The 19,404-nt window shown below is 36.8% G+C and overlaps 2 protein-coding genes across 3 annotated transcripts; one reads left to right on the forward strand and one right to left on the reverse strand.

Annotated features, from left to right (window-relative positions):
- The first annotated feature begins 834 nt into the window (after positions 1–834).
- Positions 835–10,372, forward strand: LOC132109806 (histidine--tRNA ligase-like). 2 transcript variants are annotated; one of them, XM_059516158.1, is made up of 14 exons: positions 843–983; positions 1,662–1,959; positions 4,932–5,021; positions 5,094–5,213; positions 5,300–5,395; positions 5,671–5,796; positions 6,055–6,162; positions 6,672–6,770; positions 7,630–7,723; positions 7,826–7,953; positions 8,425–8,697; positions 9,546–9,662; positions 9,753–9,899; positions 10,150–10,372. In XM_059516158.1, the coding sequence occupies exons 2-14, from the start codon at positions 1,849–1,851 to the stop codon at positions 10,201–10,203; spliced, it is 1,563 nt and encodes a 520-aa protein (XP_059372141.1). In that variant the 5' UTR covers positions 843–983; positions 1,662–1,848; the 3' UTR covers positions 10,204–10,372. The 2 variants fall into 2 exon arrangements, with proteins under 2 accessions (XP_059372142.1, XP_059372141.1); XM_059516159.1 differs by lacking the exon at positions 1,662–1,959 and having other exon boundaries at positions 835–983.
- Positions 10,373–10,879: 507 nt separating this feature from the next.
- On the reverse strand, positions 10,880–17,778 carry LOC132109807 (dead end protein 1-like). The gene is made up of 4 exons (XM_059516160.1): positions 17,642–17,778; positions 17,374–17,479; positions 15,740–16,201; positions 10,880–11,861 (listed from the first exon to the last, which is right to left on the reverse strand). Exons 1-4 carry the CDS (start codon positions 17,723–17,725, stop codon positions 11,320–11,322), a joined length of 1,194 nt encoding a protein of 397 aa, XP_059372143.1. The 5' UTR covers positions 17,726–17,778; the 3' UTR covers positions 10,880–11,319.
- Between the last annotated feature and the right edge of the window lie 1,626 nt (positions 17,779–19,404).

Here is a 19,404-nt window from a genome sequence, read left to right on the forward strand (position 1 = left end):
GTTATTGTAATAGTTATTGTCAAATCTACAAATTGACTGATACGCACTGATTTCTTTTTCTTCTTCCAAAAAAGGTACAGTACCGAAAGTTTATACATTACAAAGATATAGAGAAATTGTAAGTTACTGTACTGTATACTGTAGTAATTGTAATTTTTTAAACACCACTACTTCCAATTATTTAATAATAAAAATCATAATAATATATATATTTTTAGGTATAAAAATCTATTAATATCTATTAAGAAAGAATATCAAATATAGAGAATAAAAGTTGAGCATGTTTGTATTATAAATATGCATGAAACTAGCTGGAGCACTACTACTTTCTTTTTAAACAACAACAACAACAATAATATTAATAATAATGATAATACTTATTATTATTATTGTTGTCATCATCGTTGTTGTTGTTATAAACAATAATGTATTTGTTAATCAATTTATCTAAATAAAAACTGTTTTGCTAAATTACAGAGATATAAAGAATAATATGTTTATGTATATGAATATATTATAAATATGTATTAAACTAGCTCAAACACTAATATAATTCCATTCCTTTTTAAGTAACAACAACAACAATAACAACAACAAACAATAATAACACAATTTGTATTATCTTCATTGAAAAAAAATAATTCTTAATATGCATATATTATAAATATGTATTAAACTAGCTCAAGCGCTAATACAATTCCATTCCTTTTTTAAGTAACAACAACAACAACAACAACAACAACAAAAACAACAACAAACAATAATAATAATAATAACACAAATTCTTAGCGCCCCTAGTGTTCATCAGCGCATGCGCAGTGACGTTTAAGGTGTGCGCCGCAGTAGCTGCAGTTCCGTCCCAGGTTCATCATCGGCTGTCTGTCTGGAGCACCATGGCCGATAAAGCACAGCTACAGGAGGCGATTAAAACACAAGGAGAGGTCGTCAGGAAACTGAAATCAGAGAAAGCGAGTAAAGAACAGGTTTGTATGAGATTTGAAGCGTTTCAAAGCTTAATGACGGAACACATGAAGTGACCGCTGGCTGCCTGCTGTATCTTTTATGTAAGAAAACGGGACATCATAAATGTTTACGTCTCCTCTGCATGACAGGTTATGATCTGTTTTATTGGTTTTAATTTATTCCATTGTCGTAATTATGTATTTAATGAATGTTATTCTGTATTAGACATGCGGCATGGTGCTAACTGTTAGCCAGCTAATGCAATCTGTCCGTCATGGTGGACATCATTACTGTATGTGGATGGACGATGTATCTGTAACGATATTATGAAATAATACAATAATAATATTTATTTATTTACAGTGACTGCTGTTGATTTAGAATGAAAATGTGACGCTATGGAGTAAACCACGTGATTGAAAATTATTATTGTACTTCAGTATGTCTGTAGTACAAATCTTAAACAATATAAAAATGAAAATATGAAAAAAGACCAACGACAAGTCTATGTAAAAGAGAGGCAAGCTAGGTCATATATGGGGTATCTCTGATTCATGGGGTGTTAAAAAGGACCTATTAACAGTTATGTGCTCAGCTTAGAGGTGTGGGGTGTTTCTAGCTCAGTTTGGGGATGCTGGTTGATTTTGACAGCCTCCTCTCATGTTTTGCTTTCTCATTGCTGTGATGCCTCTCTTAAGGGCCCGTAGTGACAGGGTTGCTCACCACTTTTCTCCTGTTCTTCCTGCTTGTTGGCGCGGATACCACCTCCACCACCATCATCATCATCGCTGCACACCTGGATTATCCTCGCTGTTTGTGGGATCGGATCGGATCTGTTTTTGGACTGTATGGTATTGTGATTGGTGTGTGTTTGGACTGTGCATAATGAACGCTCTGGGGCTGGTCTCCATGCGGCTGTGTGCTGGACTCATGGGCCGTCGCTCTGCTGTCAACCTGCCATTTCTGCGCTTCTCCTCTGGAATGACTTTATCACAGGTACCTTTTTATTTCAGTCACAGGCCAGTCACTGCTAATCTTATGACTTTTAGTTTACCATGCTGCCTGACGTCTGCTCACATCCAGTTTTCCTGTCCAAAAACAATACTGAACTTATTGAAGAGCAAAAATAAATGTACTTAAAGGTGAGAAAATGGCAGGTCAAATTTAACTTCAAAGTCAAGAAATATATATATATATATATATATATATATATATATATATATATATATATATATATATATATATATATATATACACACATATATATATATAGGGGTGTATATGTAGGGGTGTAACGATACGCGTATTCGTATTGAACCGTTCGGTACGAGGCTTTCGGTTCGGTACGCGGTACGCATTATGGACCGAACGGTTCGTTGGACTAATTAATTATATTTGGAAAATAAAAACAAATTGTGAAATATAATGATATGCGTTCAACAAGGTAGCCCAATAACCCAAACGACGTAACAGGCAACGCCCCTGACACCCCCGAAGAAGAAAAAAACACCAACTTATATGTTTATGTTAGGCTACTCAGTCAGGCGCTCGCTCACTCAGCAATACAGGCTGAAGGCGCGTTGCAAAATGGCCAATTTAACAGGGAATTGTTTAACAGGGAATCCAAAGTGCACCCAAACACCAGACCTGTTGGTTATTGGAGGATCTTCTATTTGTGGTCTGTTAAACGCATAAGCCATTTTGCAACGAGCCTTCAGCGCGTACTGAGTGAGCGAGCACCTTACTCTGTAGTGCAGTGATCCTCACTATTTTTTTCACAAGAGCCACATTGGCAGAGCAAAATCAAAAGGCGAGCCACTTTTACGACAACATACTAAGTCACCTTTGCAAATGTGCATTTCTACATATAAATTGGACATCCCACAAAAAAGAAATTACACGGCGAATACATTTTCGTTTAAGAACAGATTTACTTTAATAGTGGGATGAGCGAAAGCTGGCATGCATGTCAAACAAAATGCCCCCAAAAGAAAAAAAAATCTCTATGTTTTCAGTGCTGATGCATTCATGTAACATTTAAGGGCACCTAAAAGCTGTCACAACGAACCGGCAAAATTAATGATTATGAATATGTAAAATATAGCAGAAGACATTTAATTTTTTTTTATGTCTGTCGGCTAGAAAGATGCTGACTCGTGATCTTCGCAGTAGTGAACGCGCCTGAGAGAAATGCACATTTCATACGGGAGGGAGAGCAGTCTGTTTTCTTTCGTTTTGAATTGTTAGCCTATAATTAGCCTATTTGTCGGGTCTGTGAGGCGAGTAGGCTATACGCTGAGTTTCGGTTCATTCGTGAGACAAACTCCAGGTACACACCGGCTCCTTCGTATCGTGGTTATCTATTTTCTATTTACTTCTTATTAAATCCAGACAATTGGTTGATGAAACCTTGATTAAAATTAAGATACAATTAATACAAAACGAAATCAAATTTAAAGACAGGCTTTGTGCTTTCTGTTTGAGGTCTCAGTGAAAGTTTTAAAGCAGTCTTAGTGCCGCTGTCAGAGCGCTCACGTCCGTAACGGAGAACTGTCCCGTCCATAAGATTTTTTATTTTTATTTTATACATTTCTAAATAAATGCGAATTATAGTCCAGTGCGAGGCTAGGCCTATATGTTTTTTCTTCTTCATGGCGCATTTTTTGACTGATGCGCCTTATAGGCTACTCCAGAGCGACTTATATTGATAGGCTACACCTGTATGAATTCTCATTTTACTTTTTGAACTCCATTATTGAGCCGAGTTTTGCTTGAAAATAGTCTACTGTTGATGACTGTGCAAGACTAATGGATTGAGGGTCAGGCTTGAATGAGCATGCTTCAGACTCGTGGTGTGAGCAGCGCGAAATTGGAGCGGGAAATGCGACGCTCCGTCCACCGTCCTTTTGAAATTGCCGCTCTGCGCTCTGTCCAAGATCCGCCCGCTCGCTCCCGCCTCACATGCTCTGAAGGCAAGTGGCAGTGTGATACTGTAAGCTACTCTGCGAGCCGCCAGTTATAGCTTGACGAGCCGCGCAATGAGTAACTGTGCTGTAGTGGAAAACGTAGGTTTTAAGAACATGCTTAATGTAATTGAGCCCCGTTACAATATTCCTTCACGAGCTCATTTCAGACAGACCGTAATTCCTGCTTTGTTCCAAAAAACATAAGCCCTATAGAGAACCAATTGAGTAAAAACACACTCAATATAAAGAGTTATAGAGTTCCATATAAAAAGTTACATCTTTGTATTTGTTCATAACTAATATAACATTTTCATTTTTTTTTTATAAGGAGCTGTTTTTGTTTTATACAGTATGCTGCTAAGAAAACACCATAGAAGATGGGTAAAGAATTGCTCCATCATTGTTCAATGTAAAAAAAAAACATACTTTGTTAGTTTTAATAAATAATTTTTTTTTATAAAAATCAAGGAAATTTATCTGCTAATTTTTTTCTTTTTGCTGTATCTAAAACGTACCGAACCGTACCGAACCGTGACACCAGTGTATCGTATCGAACCGAACCGTGAATTTTGTGAACCGTTACACCCCTAATATATATATATATATATATGTAATTTGTTACTATTTATACAGTACTATTTGGGATTAGTAATAAAAAGAGAAATTATTTCAACAAATTTTCAACAAAGATGCATTACATTTCTAAAAAGTAACAGTGCAGACATGTAATGTTACAAATAATTTATTTTTCAAATAAAACCTGTTCTTTTGAACTTTCCTTTAATCAATGATGTAATGATGTATCATTGGTTTTTTTTTCCCACAAAATATTTAAGCAGCACCACTGCTCACAGCATTGATAATGATGAAAAGTGAAAGTGACGTGACATTCAGCCAAGTATGGTGACCCATACTCAGAATTTGTGCTCTGCATTTAACCCATTGTTATTTGCATTTTCATTGTTCTGAAGGTAAAAACTCTTTGTACTGTTTGTTTTTCAGATTGATGAAGAAGTGGCCAAACTGTTGCAGCTCAAAGCTCAGCTGGGAGGAGATGAGGGAAAACATGTGTTTGTTCTCAAGACAGCCAAGGTACATAAACTACTGACATTTTAGACACAGGTCTGTTTGCAGTGTGCAATATCTTTCGTTTCTTCTCTGTAGGGAACCAGGGACTATAACCCCAAGCAAATGGCTATCAGAGAAAAGGTTTTCAATATCATCGTCAACTGCTTTAAACGCCATGGTGCTGAAACCATCGATACCCCCGTCTTTGAGCTGAAGGTCTCTTTAGCAGTTACACATTAGTTTGTACATCACATAATTGCATTCATTCACCATAATGACCCTGTTTATTTGTGTTTCTGTAGGAAACGTTGACGGGGAAGTACGGCGAAGACTCCAAACTCATCTACGATCTGAAGGACCAGGGAGGAGAACTTCTGTCTCTGAGATATGACCTCACTGTATCCATCAGACATGCGTTTATTAATCTAATATTGAATCTTTTTGCAGACACATATCTGGTGGGGAAAGTCAGATTGATTTCCATCTGTTAGCTTGTTTGATTTTGATTTAAATGGACAGAAATGATCAAGTGAAAGCCAGAAAAAGAGTGCTTTTTTTATTGCTGTAAAAGCTATTTTGGATTGTGCTTAAATCACTAGCATGTGTGTACAATTTCACCATAACAATCTCAACAGTGCTGTCAGCATTTGGCTCCTTGACCTTTTCTCCTCAGGTCCCATTTGCTCGCTATCTCGCTTTGAATAAAATCACCAACATTAAGCGCTACCACATTGCTAAAGTGTACCGCAGAGACAACCCAGCCATGACCCGGGGCAGATACAGGGAGTTCTACCAGTGTGTGAGTACCTCAATCCTCAATAAATCAGCTGTTATTATTATTAGTATTACTTGGAGTAGTATATTTTAACGTAAAAAATCTTTGTTTGCTGGTTGAATTTGTTAAACTTGTATTTTTTTCATTTATTGTTTTTGCCATGAAAATAGCCTAAGATGTTGACATGTCATTAAATAAACATATAGTACTACTATTTGTAGTAGTCATAGAATTGTTGTTATTCATGTGAATGTAAATAATTCTTGATCTTTGTGGCTGCAGGATTTCGATATTGCAGGTCAGTATGATGCCATGATCCCTGATGCCGAGTGTCTGAAAATTGTCTACGAGATCCTGAATGAATTAGATCTGGGAGATTTTCGTATCAAGGTTGGTTGCTGGTCGACATGAGAAATTGGCTGTGTCTGATAGCTGAAAAATTCTGCTTCTGCGAGGCAACAAGGCACGTCATAATCCAGTGATGTTGTCACATCCTGTTTGCAGAGATGCTTTCATCTGATTGATTTTTGAAGGCAGCATAGATGCATTCTTTGCTAGTGATATCCCACTATCCTGTGCACTTCATTCAGTGACAGGTGATCTTAAAATAATTAAAATGGCGTCTAAATGTTGCAGTGTGTAACCAACACACTTTTGATATCGTTTCTAATAAGAAATTAGTATTTAAATAATTTAATATTTTCTTAGTTATAATCCAAATCTCTCTCTATGTTGTTGTTGTATATCGTTAAACTACTATGCTGCCTCAGAAGCCCGTCCTGAACAGTGCCTGCAGAATCATTGAGGCAACATGTCAGCTTTCAGAAGCAGTCTTTGTAGAACCTCTTGTTGTGCATTTATCAGCTTGAGATGGGATATTCACTGTAGTGGTGTTTCAGGTGAATGACCGACGAATTCTAGATGGAATGTTTGCTGTGTGCAGCGTTCCTGACGAGAAGTTCCGCACAATCTGCTCCACAGTGGACAAACTGGACAAGGTGAGAGATAATGAAATAATAGAATGCATTTAAGGTAGGGTTGAGACAGATTTTATGAATCAATTCTATCTATCAAAGTTTTGCCTTTGAATTCATTAGCCATGAATTGGAATGTATAACCTGGCAACCTGTACGCATTTTGACCTTAAAATACGCTGGTATGATTTGTCACTCTAAACTACGCAAAAATCTAGTGACGCCCCTGTTCACACGCAGTATTCAAAACAAGCAAAAAAAAAAAAAAAGATGGAGAGTTTAACCAGTCAGAGCGTTTTTGTTTTTTGCATTTAAATAATTTCTGTGTTTTATATCTTTGCTAGTAAACTATAGTTTATAGTTTCAGTTCAAAACGGCTCGCGCTCGCCCCGTCAGATGTTCTGAGAGAAAGGCTGCATTTGAGGCTGACAGAAATGCTGTACTGGAGTATTTTTTTGTTTGTTTTTTTGCTTTTTGAAATTGCATAAAAAAAAAAAAAAAATTCGGTAAACAGTGAACTGTAAACCCACCCTGCCCGCCCCGCAACACTGATGGTACTCAAAAAACATTCCAAGGGTGGCAGGTCTGCGATGTACAGTGCATTTCACTTACACTACAATCTCTAAATTAAAGCTGTAAATTATACAGGGAACCCTGTCAGTTGGTACATTGCTATAATATTGAAGTTTAAAATTAATAACAGTCCATATTCAATCAACTCTCCAAAACAGCTCATAAACATTTCAAATTGCACTGAATTTAAAAGCTGAGACTTCATATCTAAAGTAGCAAAGTGCAAAGCTTGTTGGGATTATTGAATAGTGGTTGGATAGGATTGAACCCAGGCCTTGTTTAAGGTTTGACGTGCTCGTTGTGTTTGTAGACGGCCTGGGAGGATGTAAAAAAGGAGATGGTGAATGAGAAAGGTCTTTCAGAGGATGTGGCCGATCGGATCGGAGCGTATGTGAGCATGCAGGGTGAGTAAGCATTCATCACACACACATCACCGTCAGTTTTTACCTGACCAGATGTGTTCCCTCTTGTATATCCCGACATCAGCTGACATCTTTGACCTCCAGGTGGACAGGATCTGGCCGAGCGGCTGCTTCAGGACCCCAACCTGTCCCAAAACAAACAGGCCTGCGCTGGGCTCACAGATATGAAGCTGCTCTTCAGCTACCTGGAGCTCTTCCAGGTCACAGATAAGGTGAGGTCAGAGGTCAATGAATGCGTCGAAAGAAAATTCAGTTATTTCCTGTTGTCCTTCATACTGAACCAAAGGTGTGTAGTGAAAATGCTTATACTCGGCAGTCTATTCTAATTGAATATTTATCCATCAAAATTTAAATAATTGCATTTATCTTTAAATCTCTTTTATTGCTAGTTCGCACCAAAAAAAAAAAATCAACAAAATTAACTTTGAAAAAGATGCTGTCTGTATCACGTCACACCTGATTATGTTTTGTATGCTCCACACGCATCTTCCTTAAGTTTATTTATAATCCATTATAGAAGAAATACACACCCTATAAAATTTATTTCACCGGTATTTCATTTCAGTAAATGCAGCTGAAATTTTTTTTTTTTTTCACACCCACTCACTGTCTGCCTCTATGATCTTGTTCCTTTCGTTTGCCCTCATTAATTTTAAAATCTCTCTCTCTCTCTCTCTCTCTAGGTGGTGTTTGATTTGAGTCTGGCTCGAGGACTGGACTACTACACTGGTGTGATTTATGAAGCTGTTCTCTCCCAGACCATCCCAGCGCCGGTGTGCACGCCCACAGAGCAGAACGGGGCAGATGAGGCTGGCGTGAGTGTTGGTAGCGTGGCTGGTGGAGGGCGATACGATGGTCTGGTGGGCATGTTTGACCCCAAGGGCAGGAAAGTGCCCTGTGTTGGCGTCAGCATTGGGATTGAAAGGATCTTTTCCATCATGGAGCAGAAGGCCGAGGTGAGAGGAAGGGGTAGGAGGGTATATAATGCCTTTTTTTTCTTTTCTTTTTTTTTATGTCTGCTTTGGAAGTTTGTTTTTTAAGAGAACATTTAGATATAATATAAAATGGCATTTGCAACAAAAAAACTGGGTATATTAATGTTTAGTTTTAAAATATTTAATGCTTTTAAACATTTAGAAAGATCAATGGTTTATTTTTAATATTTATTTTAATTAATGCTATTTCAAATTTACATTCAGTTTTTTGATTAAATCCATTTTTAGAATGGAGCTACTGTATTTTAGTATGAATGGTATTTAAATTATTAAATAAAACATACTTTTTTATAATTATAAAAATGTTTTTTTAAGGATATTTTTAGGATGGTGCCACTGTTTGAACTTTAATGAAATATATTTATTAAATATATATTGAGTTAATTTTAAATATTTATTAATACTTTTTAAACATTTGGGAAGATTTTTTTTTAAATATATATTTAACACTATTGAAATTTGTATTCACTGAGTACATTTTTTAGAAAATGTTCCACTGTTTTTATGATTAAAGTTATTTGAAATCTTAAATTTAAAAACTTTTAAAACAATATTAATCATTTATTATTGTGGTAAAAATAGTTTTAATTAATAAATGCATTTTAAAATGATTTTCCTTTTTTGGAATGGTGCCACTGGTTTTTATTATGAAAGATTATTTATGATCTGTGCAGATTAACGGTTTCTTTTAAAATATTTTAGTTATATAACAATTTTTATTACACTAAGAATTTTTTTTAGAATGATGCCGCTGTGTTTTAAATGAAAAGTATTTCAATAGAAATGTGTAATATTGTCATCTCCTGCAGGCATCTTCTGTGAAGGTGCGCACCACTGAAACTCAAGTGCTGGTGGCCTCAGCGCAGAAGAACCTTCTAGAAGAGCGACTCAAACTGACCAGCGAGCTTTGGAACGCTGGAATCAAGGTTGGTATATGCTTGAATGTCGTTTCAAGAAAACCAAAATGAATGTGGAGTTGTATTGTGGATCTCTGAGCTATGCATTCTGTGCTACAGGCTGAAGTTTTATATAAGAAAAACCCGAAGCTGTTGAGCCAACTGCAGCACTGTGAGGAAACTGGGATTCCACTGGTGGCTATTTTAGGAGAACAAGAGCTCAAAGACGGAGTCGTCAAACTGCGTAATGTGGCCAGCCGAGAAGAAGTGCGTTTGATAGCCTCACAGATTGTTTTCAATTTGTCATTTTGATTAACCGATTATAAAACAGTCGTATGCCTTATTTCAAACTAAACGTTTTGAACAGGCTACATTTGTCACACAATATATTGCATTGCATGCTTATTTATCTTCATGGAAATAAAGTTATTTTACATTTTTATACCTAAAAAGTCAGATCAAACGAAAATGAAGATCATTTTCAAAAATCATTAATATGCTGTCTGGTTTCCTGTAGGTTGATGTGCCCAGAGCAGATCTGGTGGATGAGATCAAAACAAGGACCTTGTAGTCTTAAAAACAGTCACCATAAGGACGACAGTGGACCCATTTACCAAACGCCAATTACAATTGTGTAATCAAACATTGACACTTAAGGAGAAAACATATTCAGCTCATAGCCTGCTCTTTCAAATTGTGCTTAGATTATGTCAGATCTATCAATAAATGAGTAACTAAGATATTTTGTTTGTCTTATTATATTTGTGTCAGTTATATTTGTTTTAATGCCACATGCAAGATGCTACATTTACATGGTCTCTAGGCCTACATTCTATGTAACTGTGTCTTTAAGACAGCCATGAATATTAGTATTGCAAATGTAATCATTTAATTATAATAATTGTAAATAAAAAAATAATAATTACAGTAGTAATATTTCTTAGACAAATTAATTGTTCAGGAGTAATTACGCAAGTTGTGATTTTACAGCTAATAAAATGTTATTTTAGAAAATATTTTTAGTTTTACAATTTTACATATAGATTACTATTTGTTTTTTATTGATAATATAATAAAATTAAGAATTGATTATTTTAGTCCTATTATATAAAATCACAACATTTTTGAAAGACCTCTCTTCATATCTAGCCATTTTCTGCATGAAAGTTTTGATGTCTTACCACAAGTATGAACAATAGCAATCGATCCAAGTCATAATCAGGGACTTGAGCAATAGCCTACACTAATTATTTCTTGAACAACTTATTTACTGTGCAAAAGTCATTTATATAGTCAGTACAACCCATCAAACAAGGAAACAAGAGCACACCATGCAAAGTCTACAAACAAGCGAAACAAATCGTGAAAAATCAAATGCGGTGAAAAACACTCAAAATAAGAAGTTGTGAAAACATGCAATCATCCAACTGTGATGAGGCTGACTAAAATAACAAATGATTAATATTACATCGTTAAAATATAATAAAACATAACAACGAGAACATAATACTTCCAAACCGTTCACTGCCCAGATTGCCTTTTTTTTTCTTCTTCTTTAACAATAAACTAAATACTTGTTTAATCATTAATTTCCACTCATTCATCTGACACTGGAACAGTACATGCTTTCAAACTGGAATACTGAACTTAAAACTGATAACGGTACATTACATTAGCAGCTCAAATTTTAGAAAGGTCGCAGATTTGAGACTTTATAGATGGTTTGGATCACCAGCTCGGCGACGGCTCGATAAACCTCCTCCTTCGTGGCCTGAGCGCTGGGGCCTGGAAGGACCTGGATGACCCCATACAGGGGAATAAGAAAGCATGGGATCAGGACTTCGTAGCTGAAGCAGAGGAAGCCGTCGGAGCTGGCATGATGGAAACGGACTTCATACTTTGGAGCACCGAGTCTGTTCACCTCGCACATCCACTGCAGCAGAGTCACAGCGTCGCAGTTCACGGGGCCTTGAGGCTTCATCTCATCTCTCGACAGGCCGGCCGGACCCCCCCCGGCCCGGAAGAAGGACTGGACAGAGGGGTGGGCCAGGATATCGTGGAGGGAGGGCTGAGGGTGCAGGAGGGGAGGGGTGATGGAGGGTTTGGGGAGGGGACTCGGACCAGGTGGGGTAAAGGTGCCGTCTTCTTGTTCGGCCTCAGATACATGATTTTTCTTGGAGAAGGACGTCCATTTCACAGTAATAGAAATGCCGTACTGCTTCTTAAAAGCTGAAAAGACAAGGGGAAAAAATACTTGAATACTTCAACATAATTTGTTGAATGTTACAATACTTTTTCTTACTCCAGTAAAAAAAAAAAAAAAAACTTTAGAAGACAGCATATTGTTAGTAAGATGCACCAATCCTCATCATATTTTTCCCCATCTCATTTACTGGCCAAAAAAAAAAAAAGACATCATCCTGTTTTCAGATACAAGCAAAAATACATAACATAAATACACAGGATTCCCACCCCCCATTTCTAACTGCTTCTAAATGTTGAATATTTATGCATTTCATATGCTGCCGTTCATAAAATTGTCTTTCTGAATAAATTGTAAAATTGTAATTTGTCCTGTGATGTCAAAGCTGAATGTTCAGCATCATTACTCCAGTCTTCAGTGTCACATGATCCTTCTAGTATGTTGATTTGCTGCTCAAGAAACATTTAATATTATCAATGTTTAAAAACAGCTGACCTGCTTCACATTTTGGTTGAAAATGTGATACTTTTTAAAATGGATTCTTTGATAAATAGAACGTTTGAGAGAACAGCATTTATTAAAGGGGTCCTATTATGCTCTTTTACAAAGTCTTGATTTTGTTTTGGGGGTGTACTAGAACATGCTCTCGTGCTTGGTGTTTCGAAAAACACATTATTTGTCACATAATTTACATTATTACAATACCTTTCTCCCCATCCTGTCTTAAATGGCTCGATTAGTTGGTTTGATGAAGACCTAGCTTCAGAAAAACTAAATTTGTCATGACTGGTTAGCTGTCCCATGCAGTGCGTTGTGATTGGCGAACAGCTTAGACAGTGTTTCAGTACTGACCCGCCCCTTTCCAAAGCAGCAAGTTCAGTTTGCTTTGGTATAGTTAAAGATAGCATCTATCAATTTGAGCCTGAATTCAGACCCCAAGAATACTGAGGGTCACACAGAACCTTTGCAGGTTGTAACCTGTGGTAACCATAGCTATATATAAACATATCTATGGTGGTAATGTTATTGTTTTTTTTTTTACTTAATCACATTATAGATAGCATGTCAACAACCGCTTAAAAATAACTGCATTTACTATGTACAGATAAGTGCAATGGTAATATGTTAGGGGTGGGACGATACAGGTACCTCACGATTCAATTCTGTGGCGATATGTGGTCCACGATATGATAATATCACGATTCGCAATATCTACGATATTCAATATATTGGAAGAAATTTCATCAACGATATATCACGATATATGTGACTGAAAAGAAAAAGAAGCAATAAGGAAATTTTATGCATTTATTAATGCCAACATTTCCAACATTGTGCAAAGAAATATGCATTTGCATAATAACTCACTGCCTCCTGGTCTTAAATGTAAACACTGTACATCTAGACAGATAAAAGTACATGAACATTACAAAACAACATGAACATTAACATGTGAAGGACTCGGTGGCCCTTGACGTCCAACCAGCACAGGTTAGTGCAACTCGTTTAGCAGACCGGAGCGCACCCTCCACTTTGGCTCTGGTATCTGCATACAATGCAGGGATGACTTTGTCTGTAAAGTGCTGTCGACTCGGTATCTCGTATCTCGGTTCCAGTGTTGTCAACATTCTGCAAAATCCATCATTCTCGACCACGCTGTAAGGGCGAAGGTCCTTGCAAATAAATTCGGCGATGGACTTAGTGATACTCTGTGCCCTCGGCGACCCAAAGGGGAGCTTTGCTTTGAACGCAGTAGTGATTGTCGGCTGACTGTTCACCTGAGAGTAGTTCACCGTGATAGCGAACGAGGTGCATTTGTAGATTCGTAGTGTTGCTGTTATATTTTATCTTTGCAAAGCAGTTCTTGCAGATTGCATAGTCTTTATCCAGTGCCTTTCCGTCGACTGTCTCGTAAAACCCGAAGTGTCTCCACACTTTAGAGTGGAAACTAGCGGGTGGGTCTTTGATTAGTTTTTTATTGTTTTCCGCCATTCTTCTCGCTTCTCTTTTTTTCTGCAATTTTCTGTTGTTGTTGTTAGTTAACTTGTGTTCTTCACCGGCCGCTGTTTGCACCACTTTACCCCTATTTACTCGAACAGCGCCCCCGCAAACAGAATGGTAGATATTGGGTAGTGACAGTGACACTGACAACGGGTAAATTAATCATTTTGTGTTGTAATAAAATATCGATATTGGGCGTTACTGTATCGATTATTTATTGCGACAGAGAGCACAACAATATATTGCAATATCGATTTTTTTTCCCACCCCTATAATATGTAATGTTTATTGTTCTTTAATTTTAACATTATAACATGAATTGCAGTGAAACTGTTATAACTGAATTTATACCATAGTCCAGTGTTTCCCACAGACTGGGTGGCAGCATATATATGCAAATTAATTCTCTGCCAGCAGGAGGCGCTGTTGGAATGGAAGAGATCAAGGTTTCCCCAGTAACGGCTGTACACAAAGCAGCACTCCACTCACAAACTCTGCTTTATCAGACATTACATGCAAGATGAAATGATAATGACATCCAAAATTTTCTGAAGACAGCCAGTGGGTGGGTGTCAGATATTAAAGACACCCACCGGGCTTCGATTTTGAAACGTACAGTACCCATGTTTATTCAACTACGTCAAGATTTTTGGGTAATCTATTTGTGGTGCAACAAATAAATCAATGTATGGGAAACATTGTAGTCTCATAATTGAGGTGTAAATTCTGCAGAATACTTCATTGTCCAGTTTTGTACTGTCAGCAATTTATTAAACGTTTTCATAATTGCAATGCCGTCGTCTTGTCCGATGCACTCAACCAAGAGTTCTAACCTCGACCTCGCCCCTCCCCCCTCCCCAAACATTCAAATTTCCATATTTTAATTATATTTTAATATGTGGCTTTATGACATCACAAAACTGAGAAAAAAAAATATCTGTAGTATAAACATACGTTGTAGTTCTTGAAAAGAGATTTTCTTTTTTAATGAAATATCTCCCATTGGAGTGGACTTTGAGATTTGTAACTTTGTAGATCTTTATGCCCAAACACTACACAATGACTACAATTCAAAAAGTGAAAAAGTTCTGGCTTCTGGTTTCATATAAATGAACTATGTTTTTTACTATTTTACCTTCACTGAATGTAGCGTTGCTGGAAGGTAGTAAGTAATGTTGAGTAATGTTAGTCCATCAAATCAGCATGTGTTTCAAAGTTGATGTTTTTTACACTATCAATAACGTTTAGCTTTTCAAGCAGGAATAAGCTGGTTGGCCAAATAGTCCCTTGAGGGCTGAGACACTTGTTAATTTCCCTTAATTGATGAAATATAAACGGTTAAACTTAAACATGTATACACACTCTCCATAAAGCCCGTTTTACAAATAATAATGCAGTCAGGAGATGGTGTGATGCAATGAGTGGTTTCCACATTTTTAAACATTTAAAATGCATTAAAATAAATATTTTCTATCACTTTGTTTATCACTCTTGAAATGACCTGTACACTAAATAATCTAACCCTCATACTTGCATAACAATAGCAATCTATTTATTTAGTGGTCCAAGTTGAAGCCAGTATGTATATTAAAGCTGAATATGAGACGGATAATCTGTGAAAAAATCAAGCTCCTCTGGCTTCTCCTTTAAAACAGACACTGTCAATCGAATGCATCTTTGCTGAGTAAACGTATTAATTAAAAAAGTATTAATTAAAAATCCACACACGAGTATATTAATAAAATTAATAAACCTTGGTGTACTGCTTAATGCATACTACACAGTATAAAAAATACTGTTCTGTAAATTCACATACTACACATGCAACATACTGCATACTACTTTCTTTTTTAAATAATAGCCATTCAGTTAATAATCCAAATATTTCCATGCCCTGGCCTACCTTGCACAAGCACTTTCTTGGCCATGGATGCGGCGTAGTGGGAGGAGTAGTTCACTAGGGCCACAAACTCTCTCCCTTTGGGCCCGGCCATCTTCAGCAGGACCTCCTCCACCCCTTCAGACATCATTCGCAGCATCCTCAGCAACTCCACCTGATTTATGCTAGTCGGAAGATCCCCAAGACGCAGCTGCCGCTTCTCCGTGCTGTTGCGCACCGTCAGGCAGCCCCCCTCCGGCAGACGGTAGTGATGCAGGGTCAAGACGGCGGTGGAGGCAGTGAGGGGGTCGCCGTACTTTGCGTAGGCGAAGCCTCGGTTCTGCCCGCTGAAGTTCATCATGAGACGAAACTCGTAAATAGTGCCAATGCTCTGGAAAAGAGGGATCAGGCGGTCCTCGTAGACGTCGCGTGGAATCTGGCTGATGAAAACCTCACAGCCCGGCCCGGGAACAGGACCTCGCCAGCCTGGAGTAAAGAAAAGTATGGTCAAAAGGAGTGATAATTTATGTTTTCTCAAAAACAAAAGTGACTGGGATTGCATTTCAAAAATATTTCACGACAAATGTTGGAATGTTGAAATTTACATGTTTGAAAAACATATGTGACATGCATTCATAAACACACACACACACAAACATGTGTGTTATGCATATACACTGATAGAAATTCTCATTTATATATTAATTTACATGTATATACACACACTTTTTATTTTTATTAATGTGCTTTAATAAATACAAATACAATAAAACAATATAAATAAATATAACCCCCTGGTTAGCTGTAACTTCAAAGCTTCATGAACCATCACAGACACAGAAATGCTCACACTGTCAAGATCTTATATATATAATGTATTTATAGTTTGAGATATATTTCGTAGTACACCCAGCTGCTGAAGATATAAAGATCAAGGCAAATAAAAATCCTCACAATATGATCCTTTAAAAGTATAATCATACTCTGAAAAACTGATGAAAACATCACATAACAAGCACTGACCAGAGTTTCAGATTAAAGCTGAATGTACTTGTTGAGAAAAAACTACTAAGTACTATCTATGCACTCATGATTTGTTACATATAAAAGACATTTTATACATATGTATATATGTATTACTTTAAAAAAATGAACTCATTAGGGATAGTATTCCTTAAGTTAAAAGTGTGACAACTAAAACAGATATTACTTCAGCAGAAAACACTGTTGGTGTCTGATTTAAACGATATTAACATCTTAAGTGATCAACACATATCTTGATCTAATCATTTCCATCATGCAATAATGAAAACCCTCTAATCAGCACTAACTGAGCAGCAATGAGGACTTGTAGTCTAACTGAGCTCCAGGTGTTCATGTTTTAATGGAGGAAAAGACAAAGCACAAAAGAGGCGTGGTTCAAACTTTCGTATCAGTTCTACATGACGATGTTTTAAACCCAAGATGATGAAGATAAACGGTTTGTTTCTGCTCTGCTGAACCTTATGAAGGAAAATTAAGAAGCCATGTGCCACAGCTCTGTCTTCATCCACAGCACACTTCAGTCTCATGCTATGAGACATAAAAGAACTTAAATGCCACATGTTGTGCTTTAATTCCAAAAGGCTGATCATCTCGGTTCATTCAAGAGCACTTACCCGGAGGAGGACCACCATACTTCCTCTGCCCATTGACCTGTGTTAAAGTGATTGAGCTTTTCTGCATCCATTCTTGAAGTGACTTCAGTCTCTGCGGGTTCAAAAGCTGCCAGAAATCAAATTAGAGAGATGGTGTAATGCTTGCCGTGTTATATCGGTGAGCTGAAGTGCTCTCAAACGCCAAACTGTGATGACCCTTTTACTGCGCAAAGTTTTGGCAAAACAAGTGTGCCATTTATAAATATTAAATGTAAATAAACTCGCTGACCTGCTGTAGCTGCTGTCCCTCCATGTCGCTGTCCACCTGTGATGGCACACCTGTAAATTGGTGGAAAAGTCTAGCAAAGGTCATTAAAATAAAGCTCAAGTCTCTCTGGAGACTCTATTGGACTGGCTTGAGGAAAGGGGGCGGATTCTGCGCAACGCGCTCAAATTTCATTCCTAAGCTGAGATTGTGGTTATACTTACACAATTAAGATTTTAAAGACGTTAAATTTGTAATTGTACATGTTTGCATGAATGAATCTGTTATATTCATTTTTAAAACCGGTTTAATTGGGTGAACATTAATTAGAGACGTTCCGCTCTTCACCAGCAGGTGGCAGCTATGCATTAGAGTGAACGTTATTCAGCCTCGGCAACATTGTTACTGTTTAAAAACGTTTCATTTCATCTTTCGAGAGCCGTGTACAATATGTGCAAATACGGTTTTCTTTTTTCGTTTGGTTATTATGCGTACAAAACAGCAGGACATATGGAGATCTTTCAGTGTTTTTATTCCATTGAAAAGTGTTGTTGTATTAGGTGTCCTGCTGGGCTGAGTTTTCACAGGTCATGACCCCTGCGCCATAAAACTGTCTCCTGACACAAAAAGTGGACGCTTTTTAAAGATCTGTGTTTTGTTTTTCTTGGACACTTGAAGTTTTTGTTTTCAAAGTGTTGTAATATATTTACTTTTTGTTCCACAGAAAATTGGATTAAGAAAAACAAATGTTTTTCAAGATTTGTGTTTTGTTCTTGGACATTCCATTTCTTTGTTTTTGTCTTGCTGTTTATAGTTTTTTTTTTTTTTTTTACAGAAAATTAAATGAAAATGCAATAAAACTATATTTATCAATGCAATAATTAACAATTTTTTTGTTTATGGTAAATGGATGCCACTCACTGAAATAAACTAAATAAAGTAGGCAAATGTACGCTGGACAGAATGCAAGAGTTTCTATTTCCAAACATTTTTTTTCACAATTAATGTCAATTGTGAATAAATCTCAATATATGTGTTACTTTGAGATGTGGTAGATTTATGTATTGTATTACATTATATATTACATTATTTTTAATTTATAATCAAATTTGACAAAAATGTGGATTACAATACAATATAACTATTTATTCATGAGCTAATTCACTTTTTTGTTGTTTTTGTTTATGTAAACATACAAGTTGATGAGTTCATATAACAATATAATAACACATTTGAAACAAGCATCATCATATTTTTTTAACATATCGTATGCAACAGTGAACACTGATCAGTGTGAAAGCAAGAGTTCCATTCTGAACATATTTTTTTTCACCTTCATTTTAAGCTGTCAAGTGTGAATAAATAATCTCAAGATAACTGTATTTGTAACTCTGCTTCAAAAGCCATGCTTGTTAAAGCATGCATTTTTTATTATGTACATAAAGAACTGTCTTCAGACTCATCTAATTCAGATAAAAACCATCTGAGTTTTTTTTCAGATGTTTTAGCAGATGAATTAAAGAGTTTAGTGTGTCATACAGCTCTGGCCAAGTTACAATAAAATGTAGGTCTGAGCACAAATGACATGAAAGTGATCAAAGACAGTATTTTATGCAGCGACTTTTGAATTAACACCAGCTTAGCAAATGCATGAGTGCAGGTACACAGTTTGTCAGTGTAAAATGCTGCTGTGCCAGATGAAAGGCAGAACCTGGCTTAGTTCTCAGTGTGGCCTCCAGCTCTGACTTTTTAGCAGGAGAAAATCCCTCCGTTCCCTCACAGCCTTT

Source organism: Carassius carassius, chromosome 29 (genome assembly GCF_963082965.1).
Source record: "Carassius carassius chromosome 29, fCarCar2.1, whole genome shotgun sequence".
Lineage (NCBI taxonomy): Eukaryota > Metazoa > Chordata > Actinopteri > Cypriniformes > Cyprinidae > Carassius > Carassius carassius.

What these genes read in the sequence shown, in the direction of transcription:
- LOC132109806 (XM_059516158.1), top strand. Translation starts at nt 1,849, where the DNA reads ATGAACGCTCTGGGGCTGGTCTCCATGCGGCTGTGTGCTGGACTCATG. An exon ending in CTCTGAGATATGACCTCACT is followed by an intron (nt 5,396 to 5,670) that starts GTATCCATCAGA and finishes TTTTCTCCTCAG; the next exon opens with GTCCCATTTGCTCGCTATCT. An exon ending in TCATGGAGCAGAAGGCCGAG is followed by an intron (nt 8,698 to 9,545) that starts GTGAGAGGAAGG and finishes CATCTCCTGCAG; the next exon opens with GCATCTTCTGTGAAGGTGCG.
- LOC132109807 (XM_059516160.1), bottom strand. Translation starts at nt 17,725, where the DNA reads ATGACCTTTGCTAGACTTTTCCACCAATTTACAGGTGTGCCATCACAG. An exon ending in GTATGGTGGTCCTCCTCCGG is followed by an intron (nt 16,202 to 17,373) that starts GTAAGTGCTCTT and finishes TCTTTACTCCAG; the next exon opens with GCTGGCGAGGTCCTGTTCCC. An exon ending in CAAGAAAGTGCTTGTGCAAG is followed by an intron (nt 11,862 to 15,739) that starts GTAGGCCAGGGC and finishes TTGTCTTTTCAG; the next exon opens with CTTTTAAGAAGCAGTACGGC.